The 18,250-nt window shown below is 37.5% G+C and overlaps 1 protein-coding gene across 1 annotated transcript in view; it reads right to left on the reverse strand.

Moving 5' to 3' along the window:
• The window catches only part of RGS22 (regulator of G protein signaling 22), a gene marked incomplete at its 3' end in the record, with an annotated part of 163,358 nt that overhangs the window by 24,840 nt on the left and 120,268 nt on the right, over positions 1-18,250 (reverse strand). Inside the window, exons 22-23 of the mRNA XM_079722154.1 lie at positions 10,988-11,167; positions 6,687-6,845 (exon numbers count right to left, since the gene is read on the reverse strand). Of these exons, the coding sequence (XP_079578280.1) occupies positions 6,687-6,845; positions 10,988-11,167 (339 nt within the window). The remainder of the gene's footprint in view (positions 1-6,686; positions 6,846-10,987; positions 11,168-18,250) is intronic.

Here is an 18,250-nt window from a genome sequence, read left to right on the forward strand (position 1 = left end):
CAATCTTTTTTTTTACTTTATTTATTTTTAATATATTTATTCTTTTTGGCTGAGTTGGGTCTTCGTTGCTGTGCACAGGCTTTTTCTAGTTGCAGGGAGCGGTGGCTACTCTTCATTGTGGTGCATGGGTTTCTCATTGCAGTGGCTTCTCTTGTTGCGGAGCACGGGCTCTAGGTGTGAGGGCTTTCAGTAGTTGTGGCTCGCGGGCTTCGGTAGTTGTGGCTTGCGGGCTTCGGTAGTTGTGGTTCGTGGGCTCTAGAGTGCAGGCTCAGTAGTTGTGGCACACAGGTTTAGCTGCTCTGCGGCATGTGGGATCTTCCTGGACCAGAGCTCAAACCCGTGTCCCCTGCATTGGCAGGTGGATTCTTAACCACTGCACCACCAGGGAGGCCCCCAAAGCAATCTTGAGAAAGAAAAATGGAGCTGGAGGAATCAGACTCTCTGACTTCAGGCTATACTACAAAGCTACAGTAATCAAGACACTATGGTACTGGCACAAAAACAGAAATACAGATCAACGGAACAGGATAGAAAGCCCAGAGATAAACCCACGCACATATGGTCACCTTATCTTTGATAAAGGAGGCAAGAATATACAATGGAGAAAAGACAGCCTCTTCAATAAGTGGTGCTGGGAAAACTGGACAGCTTCACGCGAAAGAATGAAATTAGAACACTCTCTAGCACCACACACAAAAATAAACTCAAAATGGATTGAAGACCTAAATGTAAGGCCAGACACTATCAAACTCTTAGAGGAAAACAGAGGCAGAACACTCTATGACATAAATCACAGCAAGATCCTTTTTGACCCACCTCTTAGAGAAATGGAAATATAAACAAAAATAAACAAATGGGACCTAATGAAACTTAAAAGCTTTTGCACAGCAAAGGAAACCATAAACAGGATGAAAAGACAACCCTCAGAATGGGAGAAAATATTTGCAAATGAAGCAACTGACAAAGGATTAATCTCCAAAATTTACAAGCAGCTCATGCAGCTCAATATCAAAAAAACAAAACAACCCCATCCAAAAATGGGCAGAAGACCTAAACAGACATTTCTCCAAAGAAGATAATACAGATTGCCAACAAACACATGAAAGGATGTTCAACATCACTAATCATTAGAGAAATGCAAATCAAAACTACAATGAGGTATCACCACACACCGGTCAGAACGGCCATCATCAAAAAATCTACAAACAATAAATGCTGGAGAGGGTGTGGAGAAAAGGGAACCCTCTTGCACTGTTGGTGGGAATGTAAATTGATACAACCACTATGGAGAACAATATCAAGCTTCCTTAAAAAACTAAAAATATAACTACCATACGACCCAGCAATCCCACTACTGGGCATATACCCTGAGAAAACCATAATTCAAAAAGAGTCATGTACCACAATGTTCATTGCAGCTCTATTTACAATAGCCAGGACATGGAAGCAACCTAAGTGTCCATCATGGGATGAATGGATAAAGAAGATGTGGCACATATATACAATGGAATATTACTCAGCCATAAAAAGAAACAAAATTGAGTTATTTGTAGTGAGGTGGATGGACCTAGACTCTGTCATACAGAGTGAAGTAAGTCAGAAAGAGAGAAACAAATACAGTATGCTAACACATATATATGGAATCTAAGAAAAAAAAAAGGGTTCTGAAGGACCTAGGGGCAGGACAGGAATAAAGATGCAGAAGTAGAGAATGGACTTGAGGACGCTGGGAGGGGAAAGGGTAAGCTGGAGTGAAGTAAGAGAGTGGCATTGACATATATACACTACCAAATGTAAAATAGCTATCTAGTGGGAAGCAGCCACATAGCACAGGGAGATCAGCTCGGTGTTTTGTGACCACCTAGAGGGGTGGGATAGGGAGGGTGGGAGGGAGATGCAAGAGGGAGGAGATATGGGGATATATGTTTATGTATAGCTGATTCACTTTGTTATAAAGCAGAAACTAACGTGCCATTGTAAACCAATTATACTCCAATAAAGTTGTTAAAAAAAGAACCTCAGAACAGAAACAGATAAAAAAATTTTAAAAGGCAGTGTAAAATGACAGTTTACTGAACTTAAAAAAAGACTGAAAAAAATAAAAATCTCTCAGAAATGAAGCTATAAGGTACCCAAGGGTTCATGAATATCTATCATAAAGAAAGTGTATACATACATATATACACACATATATATAATATGAATATAAATTCCCCTCTTCCAAAGTTGGCACAAGATATAAACATACAAACTCAAGAACTTGAGTAACGCTCAAACAGAATCAACCCAAAGAAATCTGCACAAGACACATCATAATCAAAATTCTGAAAACTAAAGAAAAAAGAAAGAAGAAAATAATAAATCTTGGAACATCAAAAAGGAAGAAAAATAGCAAGAGCAAAATTAGGGGTAAATACAGTAGACTTTTCACCTTGAGTTTCCTGATTTATGTTTGATGGTTGAAGCAAAAATTATACAATTGTCTGATGTGGTTCTCAATATATGTTGAGAAATATTTAGGATAATTATAAACAGGTGAGGGGAAAGAGACTTAAAGGGAGGTAGTTTCTAGACTCAAACTGGTAAAATGTCAACACCAATAGACTGCGATAAGTTACGCATGTATAATGTGATATCTAAAGCAACCACTGAAACATCCAAACAGAGATAGAGCAAAATGAAATTCTAAGAAATGTTCAAGTATATCCACAGGAATGCGAGACAAAGGAAATAGAAAAAAAGAAACAGGGAACAGATAAAACAAAAAATAAAATGGCAGAGTTAAGAACTAACATATCAATAATTACTTTAAAGATACACAGACTAAATACACCAATTAAAAAACAGAGATTCGTAGACTAAAAACAAAAACCGAACACCACCACGACACAACTATATGCTGTTTACAGGAAACTTAATTAAAATATAATGATGTAGGCAGTAAAGGAATGGAAAAATATACCATGTGAAAAATCAAGATAGCAAGATGGTTCTGTAGCTTTGGAGAAGTTTGGTAGTTCCTCAAAAGGAGCCATCAATTCAACTTCTAGGTCCCAAGAAAAATTAAAACATGTCTATACATAAGGTTGTACAGAATGTTCATAGCAGCATTATTAATAATAGCCAAAAAGTACATTAACTGATGAATGGATAAACAAACTGTAGTACAGCCATATAGTGCAATATAAGTTGGCTGTAAGAAGAATAAAGTAGTGAAACATGCTACAAAATGGATGAACCTTGAAAATATCATGCTAAGTGAAAGAAGCCAGCCATAAAAGACCACATGCTGTATGATTTAATTTACATGAAATGTCCAGATATAGAAAGCAGATTAGTGGCTTCCAGAGGCTGAGAGGGAAGGAGTAAAGGGGAGTGACTGCTAATGGGTACAGAGTTTCTTTCTGAGGTGATGAAAATTAAGTAGTAGTGATGGTTGCACAACTCCGTAAATATACTAAAACCACAAAATTGTATACTATAACAGTGTGAATTTTATGGTATGTGAATTAAATTTCAATAAAGCTATTATTAAATAAAAGCACTCAAATAAAAGAATAAGAAGAAGAAGGAGGAGGAGGAGGAGGAGAAGAAGAAGGCAAGAGTGACTACATTAGCATTTTATTGTAATAGCCCAAAACAAGAACCAACTCAAATGTCCTCTAATGAGTGAATGGTTAAAATGTGGTACAATGTACCACAGAGCACTACTCAGCAGTTAAAGAGGATGAACTATGGATATACACAACAACGTGGATGGATCTCAAGGGTATTTATGTAGAGTGAAAACTGCCAGTCTCAGTCACATATTGTATGATTCTATTTATATAACATTCTCAAAACGACAAAATTTTCTAAATGGGGAACAGATCCATGGCTAACAGACATTATAATGGGTAATTGGATGGACATGACTTATAGTCATGAGGGACATCTTTGTGGTCCATCTTGAATATAGTGTTGGTTACTTGAATCTACACATGTGACAAAATGGCATAGAACTATACACACACCTTGTATCAGTTATCAATTTCCTGATTTTACTATTGTATATAGTTAATGTAAGGTGTAGCCACTGGGGGAAACTGGGTGATGGGTACATGGGACTTCTCTACTATCTTTGAAACTTCCTGTGAATGTTAATTATTTCAAAATAAAAATTTTTCTAAAAAATAATTTGGAATTTGAAATTTAAAAATATAATAGCAATAGCATTATTTTAAACATGAAATACTTTGGAATAAATTTCACAAAATATACTCAAGACCTGTCATTGAAAATGACAAATCAATGAGAGAAATGAAAGAATAACTAAACAGAGATAAACTGTGCTCATGGAATAAAAGACACAGTATTGTTATGACATCAATTCTCAAACTGACCTATAGGTTCATTACAATCCTGATCAAAATATCCGAATAGTTAACATGTGAAAAGTTGTTCCACCTTACTAATAATTAGGTGAACGTAAATAAATGCATCAGCATGATGACATAACACTTGTCATCAACAGACTGACAAAAATTTCAAAGTCTGAACAAACCAAATGGGGAGAAGTAGGAATATAGATTGACACACGCTCATACTCTCTTACTCAGCCATTCCAAAAACATTTTTATACATGTGAATATGAAGACGTTTACAGGAATGTTGTCTGCAGTGCTGTTTGCAATGGTAAAAATTGAAAAAAAATCCAACAATAAAGAAATAGGGACTTCCCTGGTGGTGCAGTGGTTAAGAATCCACCTGCCAATGCCAGGGACACGGGTTCGATCCCTGGTCCGGTAAGATCCCACATGCCGCGGAGCAACTAAATCTGTGAGCCACAACTACTGAGCCTACGCTCTAGAGCCTGCGAGCTACAGCTACTGAAGCCCTCGCACCTAGAGCCCATGCTCGGCAACAAGAGAAGCCACTGCAATGAGAACCCCACGCACCGCAACGAAGAGTAGCCCCCACTCACCACAACTAGAGAAAGGTCGTGTGCGGCAATGAAGGCCCAACGCAGCCAAACTTAAAAAAAAAAAAAAGTTAAATAAAAAGGGTATATTTATTCATATGATGGAAATGCAGCAATTAAACTGAATAAATGAGATCTAAGTAGAGCAGTGTGAGTAGAATTAAAAGACAAAATTGAATTTTAAATGCAAGATGTAGAAAGCACAATATGTGCTATGGAATGAATTGTGTCTCCCCAAATTCTTATGTTGATGCCCTAACGTCCACTGTGTCTGTATCATGAGATAGGGTCTTTAAGAGGTACTTAAGGTTAAATGAGGTCATAAGGGTAGGGTCCTAATCCAAAGAAACTGTGGCTTTATAAGAAGAGGAAGAGAGAGAGAACTCTTTTTCTCCCCAACTTGTGAGGACATAACAAGAAGGTGGCCATTTTCAAGACAGGAGGAGAGGTCTCACCAAGAATCGTATTAGCTGGTACCTTGATCTGGGACTTCTAGTCTCCAGAACTATGAGGAAATTAATTTCTGTTGTTTTAGCCATCCAGTCTCTGATATTTTGCTATGGTAGCCTGAGAAGACTAATAAAATATGGTACCATCATATAAGTTAAAATACATACAAAATAGTCCTCTGGATTGTTTATGAATCCATACACCCATATAAAACACTATCTTAAAAAGGAGCTGGGAGAACATACCCCAAACTTAATGGTTGCTCTTGGAGATGGGAAGGGTAATAGAACTCAGGGCTGGAGTTAAGAGAGTTTACTCTTCTGCAGTATTTCACTTCTTAAGGAAAAATGAAAGGCAAATAAGGAAAATGTTAAGTGTTTATTTTGACCTGTGCAAATATGGGTGTTATAATTATATTACTTTTATATCTTTAGATTATCTTTTTTTTTTTTTTTGAGGTACGCAGGCCTCTCACCGTTGTGGCCTCTCCCGTTGCGGAGCACAGGCTCCGGACGCGCAGGCTCAGCGGCCATAGCTCATGGGCCCAGCCACTCCGCGGCATGTGGGATCTTACCAGACCGGGGCACGAACCCGCGTCCCCTGCATCGGCAGGCAGACTCTCAACCACTGCGCCACAAGGGAAGCCCCTAGATTATCTTTTAAATTTCTTTTAAAACACACAATAGGGATAAGCTTACAAATAAGATGAAATATATTACTTGTTATCCCTTTTCAAGTCAAGGAAAATAAATAAATATAAAGATAGAGGAACTGATAAATGAATGGACAGACTAAAAGACAAATAGGCTGGACAATTTATGACTTACATTTGTAAATTTCACAGTCATATATCATTCTCTAATTTTCATATTGAAAATGCTGCCCCAGTACATAATATTTTTTCATTCATTCATTCATTCCCATATTTATTTGGTAAACAATAATTTATAATTGAGCATGTGCTGGATAGTGGTAGAACTGTTTAATAAGACAGATGGTATCTTTGAGGATCTCAGTCCAGTGAGAAAGACAGATGCAAAAATGTATTCACAAGACAATATAAAGTGTTCTCCAAGAGAGGTACATAGAAGAGATGTCATTTGAGATAAATTTTTTAAAATTCAAAAACAAGTCTGAAACCTCTGACTGAAGGCTTTAAAAACCACTAAAGTCTGTATTCTATAACTTCTCTGTATTTTTGCTCAGCCCAAATTCTTCTACACATATCACATAACTTTTAAAAGTCTGATTAAACCCAAAATGATTCTTGTCTCACCTTTGCAAATTTTTCGTCTTCCGTGACTACCAATCTTTTTTTCTGCTTACTATATTCTTGTCTTCTCTCCAAAACACTCATAATTTTTTCATCAGTTAAGTTCTTCCTAAACTCACAAAACTGAGGCCAAAACTTAAACAGAACTCCAAAAATTGCCATCTGTATATAAAACAAAGTATGTCTCAGATTACAGTTTTATACAAATGTACCAATTTAAACTCTAATTCACCATAATAATGGATTAACTATTCTATTCTTTAATACACAGCATGTTTCCTCCAACTTATTGTCTCCAGACATCTTGGTATAGTTTAGTTCAGCACATGCTTATCATCAATGTTATTTTACTACCAATGAGAAGTCTTTCTTTTAAAAAAAACATACTCTTAAATACAGTTAAAAGTCACTTTATGCTTTATGTTTCCCTATCCAGTTGATTGCATTAATAAAGAATCCATTAGGTCTTTTTAAATAAGAAATTTATGTTTTCTTTGAAAACATATACCAGTTGATCTGCCACACACTCTGCTGTTTTATGCAAGTATTTCAAATATTCAGCCCATCAAGGGGAACTCCTCTCCGGTCCCCTTTCCCTTCTTTTAGAGAAAGAAAATACCATTTTGCCTCTGGAAAAGCTCTTAAACAAAGCTGCAGATCTAAGAATAAATCTTGAGTAACTTTTAAATGATATAATCTCTCTTTTATGTGAGAGCAAGAAAAGTAACATTTAAAAAGCAGAGTGGTATCCTGCACAAATGCTTTCTTAGGACACTCTACATTAAGTGATTAATTGTGATATTTATAGAGATAAGAATTGTTGCTCAAATTCCCATGCCAAGTTTTTCCATTAGTTCCAGAGGCATACATTACTTCCAAGAAGGTAGGACTTGCCACATCAGATCAAGTCCAACGTTTTGTTGCTGGGAATGGCCTATACCTAATGCCCTGGAGAAAAATGAACTAACCCATTAGGCTCTAAGCCAACTCTTCAAGGGGAAAGTGGAATTTTTAAAAAGTAAATGCTGCAGTGATCAACAGCGTCCTGAATTGATATATTTCATGACTCCTCGTTTTTGTACATGAGTATCATTAGTAAAACTATTTATTCCCTTTACAATACTATCTTGTCATTGAATTCTATAGCCTCTTGGGATTGTGAACACAAAAGCTAAACATACTTTATTTGATGAAGTGCAGGCTTTAAAAAATTTTTCATTTACATTTATCTGCCATGCATTTAATTAAGTAATCCCCTTCTCCAATGTTAAATGATCATGGTAGTTTTTATATGCACTTTTTAAACTTAAATACTCCTCCACCTCTATTTACCAACTATTGACCCTACTTCTCAGTTACCCCTCCAAAACCTGAGTCATTCCAGCTCTCAAATATACTTATTTTCATCTAGAAGGCTTTCCAGTAAAAGTCACCCTATTAGGATACAATTTTTCAAGGTAGACATAAAATTGCTCTATTTCTAAAAGTTGCAATTAAGGTTAATAACATACATGTTATTCATGAAAATTGTCCTGTACCTGCAAAACCTTCAAAGATAACCAAACTGTGGATAAGTAAATGTTTGAATAAATATAGAGCTACTTTGCTCACTGCCAGCAGATGGGCAATGCTCTAGTATGAGTGAGAAGGGCCAGTGAAAATATGGCTGAGTGATGAAAACTTTCAATCTATTAGGAATGCAGATGGGGGACATGCAGATGCTATACTGCAGGGGTCCCCAACCCCCAGGCCATGGACAGGACTGCACAGCAGGAGGTGAGCGGTGGGTGAGCCAGCAAAGCTACATCTGTATTTACAGCCGCTCCCCATCATTCACAGTACTGCTTGAGCTCCGCCTACTGTCAGATCAGCTGCGGCATTAGATTCTCAAAGGATCGTGACCCTTACTGTGAACTGCACATGCGAGGGATCTAGGTTGTGCGCTCCTTATGAGAATCTAATGCCTGATGATCTGAGGTGGAGCTTAGGCGGTGATGCTAGCACCGGGGAGTGGCTGCAAATACAGATTATCATTAGCAGAGAGGTTTGACTGCACAGAGACCATAATAAATCAATTGCTTGCAGATTCATATCAAAACCCTATCAGTGAGTGGCAAGTGAAAACAAGCTCAGGGCTCCCACTGATTCTGCATTATAGTGACTTGTATAATTATTTCATTATATATTACAATGTAATAATAATACAAATAAAGTACACAATAAATGTAATGTGCTTGAATCATCCCAAAACCATCCACCCATGCCCCCGCCCCCGGTCCATGGAAAAACTGTCTTCCACGAAACCGGTCCCTGGTGCCAAAAAGGTTGGGGACCACTGCTATAGTGAAAACAATACTAAAACAGGCAATTTTTACAGTTACTATTCAGCCCTTTTGCTCAACTTTGCTCTCATGTCAAATTTGATCTGTTCCTGTCATGATCCATCTATTCTCACATCATTCATTCATATGTTCAAAAATGTTACTGAGTGTCTACTCTATGCCACGCACACAGGCCACAAAGGCAAATAAGAAACATTCCCTAGGCTCAAAGACCTTACAGTTCGATGGGAAAGTGAGGCATGAGAATAGCCAATTTCAATTCTGTGTGGTAAGTGTTCTGACAGGGACAAATATAAGATATCATAGAAGCATAAGAGAGAGAAGATGATACTGTAAAAAGCTCTGGAAGCAAGAAAGTAAGCCCTCTTTATGGAAGTACAAATATTTCAGTAAGACTGGGAGACAGATGGCAGGGAGTGGGAAGACATGTGGCTAGAGAAATATGTAGTAAGGAGCTTGGTCTTCATTCTGAAGACAATGGGGAGTAACTGAAATTGAAAGCAGAGAAGTGACATGATCAAATATACATTTTGAAAAGATGGATCTGTCTGCAGTGAGTTAAATGGTTTTGAGAGAGCCCAGAGGCAGGGAATTCTGGTAATCAATGTGAGACATTGCAGATGTGAACTGAGGTAGTGGTACAGAGTTGGAGAAAAGTAGATAGAATAACAGATAAGAAGGAGATAAACGGATACATATTAGTGACTGAAGATCTCCAAAGGTAAGGAATGAAGGATAGGGAAGACATGAAGATGGCAACCAGATCTCTGGCTTGCATACCTGGGTAGGAGATATGCCATTCTCTGAGCTTCCTTACAGAACACAGAAACAATAGATTTGGTGAGGTGAGGCCCCTAAATATTCTCTTGTTTTCTGATACTCCAAAGTCCATATTTAAGATATGTTTGAGGTTTTGTTTTGGAAAATCAGGTAGGAGGCCTAAACTAGGGGACTCCAATAAAGTTCACTGGCTGCAATCCCTGGACAGTGTGGTGGAACCAACCTACGTAAGCAGCTCCAGACATTCACCATCAGAATTGAGGCTAGATGGTCTCCCGGCTATCAGGAGACCTAGGCTAGGCTAAGTCATCTTTTCATTAACAGATGCTACAATTCTGACACCATGTTTTTTCTATTTCTCTCTAGCACATCCTCAATCATTCTTCTTTATTTTTGCCTATTCAATGCATAATTGGATTGTGAGTCTACTTTCAGTTCCTTTTAGGACTTAGAACACAGCTGGCTTGCAAATGAATGTTAAGGAATAATGGTCTTTTTCTATGTTCAAGGGCAATCATACCCTAAATCTCTGTTTCATATCACTTAAATTGTGACATGGCCTTCCATATTACCCTTATTATAATGTATTTTTCTTAATCATTTTTCAGGAACATCACTAAAAGGCTTTTCAAAATGCAAATAAATTATGTTCAGCAAATCACTGTTTTCTATTATTTATCCTAAAAAGAAGTAACTTGAGTAGGTTAACAGCCATGATTTTCTTTTCATGAGCTTGTGTACTTTACGTTGGTTGGGTACTTAAATCTCCTCTCACTTATTTTATGAGCTATGTGAATATTCCAACCTTTAAAAATATACAAATCTTGGGACACACATTTTACACATTTTTGTGGTAGCAGACATTTTAAAAGGAAATATGAATGGTGGGAAAGGAAGGAGTAATTAGCTGGAGTTTTAAAAGTTAGAAATAAAATGATAACCACGCAAAGTCAAAGTATAGAATTTAAATAATTGTATTTGCTGTATACTATCATCAACAAAATAGTAAGTTACTAGTTTCTATGTTCTGTGGCATATGCAACATTTTTTAAATTAAATAGAATAACCCAGGATTAGGAGGATTAGAGCCTTGCCAAATATGAATAATGCAAAAACTTTTAAAGAATATCTAGATTGTTTATCTATTTTAAAGTATGCTTACTACATGCCCTGATTTCTTACCTGTGCCTCTCTAAATACATATGGTCCCAACTCCTTCCTGTGTTCAATAATCTTCTGGGCTTGCTCTAATGGAATGTCAATTTGTAAAGCTGGTGGAATACTGGAATTAATAAAGCAGTTGATAATAGTCATGATCTTCTTGTGGATGAGGGACTCATTACAATGAGAATGGCACAAGTCCTAAACAAGGAGGAAAGATAGAACAATATATGATTAATGCATTAACAGAATACTTTATAGAATGTGTCAATATGTCTGTCAGTTAATACATATATATTTTAACTTCAGGTCAAGAGGTTACTGGGACATGTCAAGACTATCTTAAAAAATCATAGCTTTTATTTCTCTTGGATTTGAAGAACCTAAGAATTTTTTTTCTTTTTTGCTCCTACCCTGTGTCTTCATATCTATGTGTGTCTCATTGATAGCATCTAGTTCCATGTTTTTCCCACCCATTCTGTCAATCTCTGCCTTTTAAAGGAACCTAAGACTTTGATGCACATACCTTACGTAAATACGGGTTTCATTTAATCCTGATTGTTTCTTCTCCTGGCAAAGGAGCAGCTTTAGTGTCTACTTTGACTCACTTAACAAATTCATATTAAGTTCCTGCTACATGGCAGACACTGAGCTGAACCCCAAGACACAGCACCTGTCATTTAAAGCCTCAATATCTACTGGCATCATAAAGATCAGATCAGAAATTAATGAAAAAGAAATGAAGAAAACAATAGCAAAGATCAATAAAACTTAAAGCTGGTTCTTTGAGAAGATAAACAAAATTGATAAACCATTAGCCAGACTCATCAAGAAAAAAAGGGAGAAGACTCAAATCAACAGAATTAGAAATGAAAAGGAGAAGTAAAAACTGACACTGCAGAAATACAAAGGATCATGAGAGACTGCTACAAGCAACTCTATGTCAATAAAATGGACAACCTGGAAGAAATGGACAAATTCTTATAAAAGCACAACCTTCCGAGACTGAACCAGGAAGAAATAGAAAATATAAACAGACCAATCACAAGCACTGAAATCGAAACTGTGATTAAAAATCTTCCAACAAACAAAAGCCCAGGACCAGATGGCTTCACAGGTGAATTTTATCAAACATTTAGAGAAAAGCTAACACCTATCCTTCTCAAACTCTTCCAAAATATAGCAGAGGGAGGAACACTCCCAAACTCATTCTACGAGGCCACCATCATCCGGATACCAAAACTAGACAAAAGATGTCACAAAAAAAGAAAACTACAGGCCAATATCACTGATGAAAACAGATGCAAAAATCCTCAACAAAATACCAGCAAACAGAATCCAACAGCACATTAAAAGGATCATACACTATGATCAACTGTGGTTTCTCCCAGGAATTCAAGGATTCTTCAATATACACAAATCAATCACTGTGATACACTATATTAACAGACTGAAGGATAAAAACCATAGGACAATCTCAATAGATGCAGAAAAAGCTTTTGACAAAATTCAACACGCATTTATGATAAAAACTCTCCAGAAAGTAGGCATAGAGGAAACTTACCTCAACATAATAAAGGCCATATATGACAAACCCACAGCCAACATTGTTCTCAATGGTGAAAAACTGAAACTATTTCCTCTAAGATCAGGAAAAGACAAGGTTGCCCATTCTCACCGCTATTATTCAACATAGTTTTGGAAGTTTTAGCCACAGCAATCAGAGAAGAAAAAGAAATAAAAGGAATCCAAATTAGAAAAGAAGTAAAGCTGTCACCATTTACAGATGACATGATACTATACATAGAGAATCCTAAAGATTCTACCAGAAAGCTACTAGAGCTAATCAATGAATTTGGTAAAGTAGCAGGATACAAAATTAATGCACAGAAATCTCTTGCATTCCTATACACTAATGATGAAAAACCTGAAAGAGAAATTAAGGAAACACTCCCAATTACCATTACAACAAAAAGAATAAAATAGCTGAAATAAACCTACTTAAGGAGACAAAAGACCTGTATGCAGAAAACTATAAGACACTGATGAAAGAAATTAAAAATGATACAAACAGATGGAGAGATATACCATGTTCTTGGATTAGAAGAATCAACATTGTGAAAATGACTCTACCACCCAAAGCAATCTACAGATTTCATGAAATCCCTATAAAACTACCAATGGCATTTTTCACAGAACTAGAAAAAATTTTTTCACAATTTGTATGGAAACACAAAAGACCCCGAATAGCCAAAGCAATCTTGAGAAAGAAAAACAGAGCTGGAGGAATCAAGCTCCCTGACTTCAGACTTTACTACAAAGCTACAGTAATCAGGACACTATGGTACTGGCATAAAAACAGAAATATAGATCAATGGAACAGGATAGAAAGCCCAGAGATAAACTCACGCACATATGGTCACCTTATCTTTGATGAAGGAAGCAAGAATCTACAATGGAGAAAAGACAGCTTCTTCAATAAGTGGTACTGGGAAAACTGGACAGCTACATGTAAAAGAATGATATTAGAACACTCCCTAACACCATACACAAAAATAAACTCAAAATGGATTGAAGACCTAAATGTAAGGCCAGACACTATAAAACTCTTAGAGGAAAACACAGGCAGAACACTCTATCACATAAATCACAGCAAGATCCTTTTTGACCCACCTTCTAGAGAAATGGAAATAAAAACAAAAATAAACAAATGTGACCTAATGAAACTTAAAAGCTTTTGCACAGCAAAGGAAACCATAAACAAGATGAAAAAGACAACCCTCAGAATGGGAGAAAATATTTGCAAATGAAGCAACTGACCAAGGATTAATCTCCAAAATATATAAACAGCTCAGGCAGCTCAATAACAAAAAAACAAACGACCCAATCCAAAAATGCGCAGAAGACCTAAACAGAAATTTCTCCGAAGAAGATATACAGATTGCCAACAATCACATGACAGGATGTTCAACATCACTAATCATTAGAGAAATGCAAATCAAAACTACAATGAGGTATCACCTCACACTGGTCAGAATGGCCACTGTCAAAAAATCTACAAAAAAGAAATGCTGGAGAGGGTGTGGAGAAAAGGGAACACTCTTGCACTGTTGGTGGGAATGTAAATTGATACAGCCACTATGGAGAACAGTATGGAGATTCCTTAAAAAAACTAAAAATATAACTACCATACGACCCAGCAATCCCACTACTGGGCATATACCCTGAGAAAACCATAATTCAAAAAGAGTCATGTACCACAATGTTCATTGCAGCTCTATTTACAATAGCCAGGTCATGGAAGCAACCTAAGTGTCCATCGACAGATGAATGGGTAAAGAAAATGTGGCACATATATACAATGGAATATTACTCAGCCATAAAAGGAAACGAAATTGAGTTACATGTAGTGAGGTGGATGGACCTAGAGTCTGTCATACAGAGTGAAGTAAGTCAGAAAGAGAAAAACAAATACCGTATGCTAACGCATATATATGGAATCGAAAAAAAAAAAAAAGGTTCTGACGAACCTAGGGGCAGGACAGGAATAAAGACGCAGACATAGAGAATGGACTTGAGGACATGGGGAGGGGTAAGGGTAAGCTGGGATAAAGTGAGAGAGTAGCAATGACATATATACACTACCAAATGTAAAATAGATAGCTAGTGGGAAGAAGCTGCATCGCACAGCGAGATCAGCTCAGTGTTTTGTGACCACCTAGAGGGGTGGGATAGGGAGGGTGGGAGGGAGACTCAAGAGGGAGGGCATGTAGGGATATATGTATACATTTAGCTGATTCACTTTGTTATACAGCAGAAACTAACACACCATTGTAAAGAAATTATACTCCAATAAAGATGTTCAAAGAAATTTCTACTGGAAGAGAAGCATGAAAAACATTTTTCCAATCTGAGATAGTTAATAAGTGGTAATGATAAAGGTATACACAGGGCCCTAGGAGAGCACTGAGAATAGGCACCTTACTCAACTTACAGGTGGATGCAAAAGCTTTTTCTACCATAACTGCTTCTACAGCAAGGTGATTTAGGCTCAAAAGGCTAGCAGCACAAGTGGGAATGCTGGTGGTTACAGGTGTATTATTATGCATCTCTTAGGATCTATATTTTTTCAGATAACCTATTGCATTATCATCTTTATAGCTAAAGAATTTAAAAATAGTAATTGTACATTAAAAAGACCCAGTTTTGGGCTTCCCTGGTGGCGCAGTGGTTGAGAGTCCGCCTGCTGATGCAGGGGAAACGGGTTCGTGCCCTGGTCTGGGAAGATCCCACATGCCGCGGGGTGGCTGGGCCCGTGAGCCATGGCCGCTGGGCCTGTGCATCCGGAGCCTGTGCTCCGCAACGGGAGAGGCCACAACAGTGAGAGGCCCACATACCACAAAAAAAAAAAAAAAAAAGACCCAGTTTTATGTCACAGATGTAAGGCTATCACTTTTTAAAATAAAGAGGTAGCTTAGCTTGAATTATGACATTTTTTATCAAAGACATTGTTCTCTAAATCACTAGAAAGCACACAAATTTGGAAACTTGTAATTCTAGGCCAGAAATAAGCCAACATTTATTAAGTAGTTACTGTATGACATTCATTGTAATAACTATCTTACAGACAGTATTAAAGAAAGAACATTTCTAGAGCTTGCCATATAAAACTTTATATATGTAAATTTGGCATAAGTTATATGTGAAAAATCTTGATATAAATGTTACACTGAGATAACAGTTAGCATTCTTTACTCAATTTAGTATTCCCTCTGAAAATGCCTATTTATAACACATATGTTTGGTATGTTACCAAAAATTAAATTTTTTGCCATTACTAGGGAAATGATCATATATTTGGTGAGCCTGGCTTATTATTATGGAATATAAGGATTATGAAATAAAAACAAATTTGTGAAATTATACGGTTTTAATTTTAAGAGTATAGAGATAGAATTTAGATAGAATCAGGATTGGTATTTTTCTAGTCGTTCTGCCCTACTATACTTTTAGCCGAGTTCACTTTTACCTATTGTTAAGGCCTATGTGTTAAGCACATAGTTGACCGTTGAATAACGTGGGGGTTAGGGGCACCAACCCTGCCTCGCAGTTGGAAATTCACGTATAACTTTACAGTTGGCCATCTGCATCTGTGGTTCCACATCCTTGGATTCAACCAACAGTGGATTGTGAAGTACTGTAGTCTGAATTTATTGAAAAAAATTCAGATATAAGCGGAATTTTTGTTGTTGTTCAAGGTTCAACTGTACTGTCCTCTAGTAAACTTTCTGTGTCTCCCTCAGTCCAGGAGATGGCCATCTTAGGTACTTCCATTTTACCCTGTGCTTCTCCCACCACTACACTAATCACACTCTTATAATCACCTTGCCTACCACTTGTCTGTCCCTCCCCTAACACTGTAAGCCCTGAAAGAAAAGATTGTTTTTTGTTTTTCTTTTTGCGGTATGCGGGCCTCTCACTGTTGTGGTCTCTCCCGTTGCGGAGCACAGGCTCTGGACGCGCAGGCTCAGCGGCCATGGCTCATGGGCCCAGCCGCTCCGTGGCATGTGGGATCTTCCCAGACCGGGGCATGAACCCGTGTCCCCTGCGTCGGCAGGCGGACTCTCAACCACTGCGCCACCAGGGGAGCCCAGAAAAGGCTGTTTTGATCACAGCTGTACCTTCAGGATTTAGCCTGGCCCTTGATATGTGCTGAAAAAGTATTTCTTGGATGTATATTTCCTTCAGGTCTTTTCTCTATGGGGACGGACACACACACACACACACACACACACACACACACACACACTTTATATTGAATCATACTGCTTTCTAGTAGCTAGGTTTTAAAAAAATCAATAAGAATACCTTTTCTCATCGATTAATCTCCTATAGCATACTTTTTAATGGCTGCAAAGTATTCTACTGTATAGATGTATCATAATTAAAATAACCAATGTCCTGTTGTTGTACACATCAGGGTTCTTTCCAATTTTTCGCAATTCAGAATAATGTTTGATTAAGATCACTGTAGCCATCTCTTTACATATTACTACAATCATCACTGGGAGGGAGCATAACTTAGTGGTTAAGGGCACAAGCTTTAGCAATAGAATGTCTTGGTTCAAATTCCAGCTCTACTACTTAATTAGCTGTATGATGTCAGAATTTTCTTAACTTCTCTGTGCCTTAGCTTCTTCATCTGTAAAATGGTGAGAATTAACAGCTTTGACCTAGGATTCTTATAAAGAATAAAGTCGTTATTACATGAAAAGCATTAAGGTAATATCGGACAGATGTAAACACTTAATATTAGTAAGCCATATAAAAGTGAGCACAGTAAGACTTGCTAGGTGGAATGCTTTCCCCCTGGCAAACTTCTTCAAGACCCAATTCAAGTATCATCACTTCTTATTTATTTATAATTAATTTATTCATTTATTTATTTTTGGCTGTTTGGGTCTTCGTTGCTGCTCATGGGCTTTCTCTAGTTGCAGCAAGCAGGGGCTACTCTTTGTTGCAGTGCGCGGGCTTCTCACTGTGGTGGCTTCTCTTGTTGCGGAGCACGGGCTCTAGGCATGTGGGCTTTAGTAGTTGTGGCACATGGGCTCAGCAGCTGTGGCTCACGGGCTCTAGAGTGCAGGCTCAGTAGTTGTGGTGCATGGGCTTAGTTGCTCTGCAGCATGTGGGATCTTCCCAGACCAGGGCTCAGGCCCGTTTCCCCTGCACTGGCAGGCGGATTCTTAACCACTGCGCCACCAGGAAAGTCCCACTTCTTTTTTTTTAAATTTTTGTTGGAGTATAGTTGATTTACAATGTTGTGTTAGTTTCTGCTGTACAGCGATGTGAATCAGTTATGCATATACATATAACCACTTTTTTTCAGATTCTTTTCCCATATAGGTCATTACAGAGTATTGAGTAGAGTTCCCTATAAGTATCATCACTTCTGTTGAGACCTCCCTGAGCTACCACCCTCCCTGAATCATTTTCCCCTCTGTGCCCAAATTATAACTAGTTAGAACAGGGATCATAATCAATGTTATTTCATGATATTTTGTTTTCATGGATGATTCCCTCTTCGAAGGAGGGCAGTGTATTTTATCCATTTTTTTTATTCCTATAATCTAGCATGATAGTTGGCATATTAGTGATTTAGTAAATGCTTACTGAATAAACAAATTCACCCTTAAAGCATGATTTTTAATAGCTACCTAGTATAATATGTCTTCCGTTCTATACCACAGAAAAGATATGTAAATGAAGACCAAGGGCAGCCTTGAA

The sequence above is a fragment of the Hyperoodon ampullatus genome (genome assembly GCF_949752795.1).
Source record: "Hyperoodon ampullatus genome assembly, chromosome: 17".
Taxonomy (NCBI): domain Eukaryota; kingdom Metazoa; phylum Chordata; class Mammalia; order Artiodactyla; family Ziphiidae; genus Hyperoodon; species Hyperoodon ampullatus.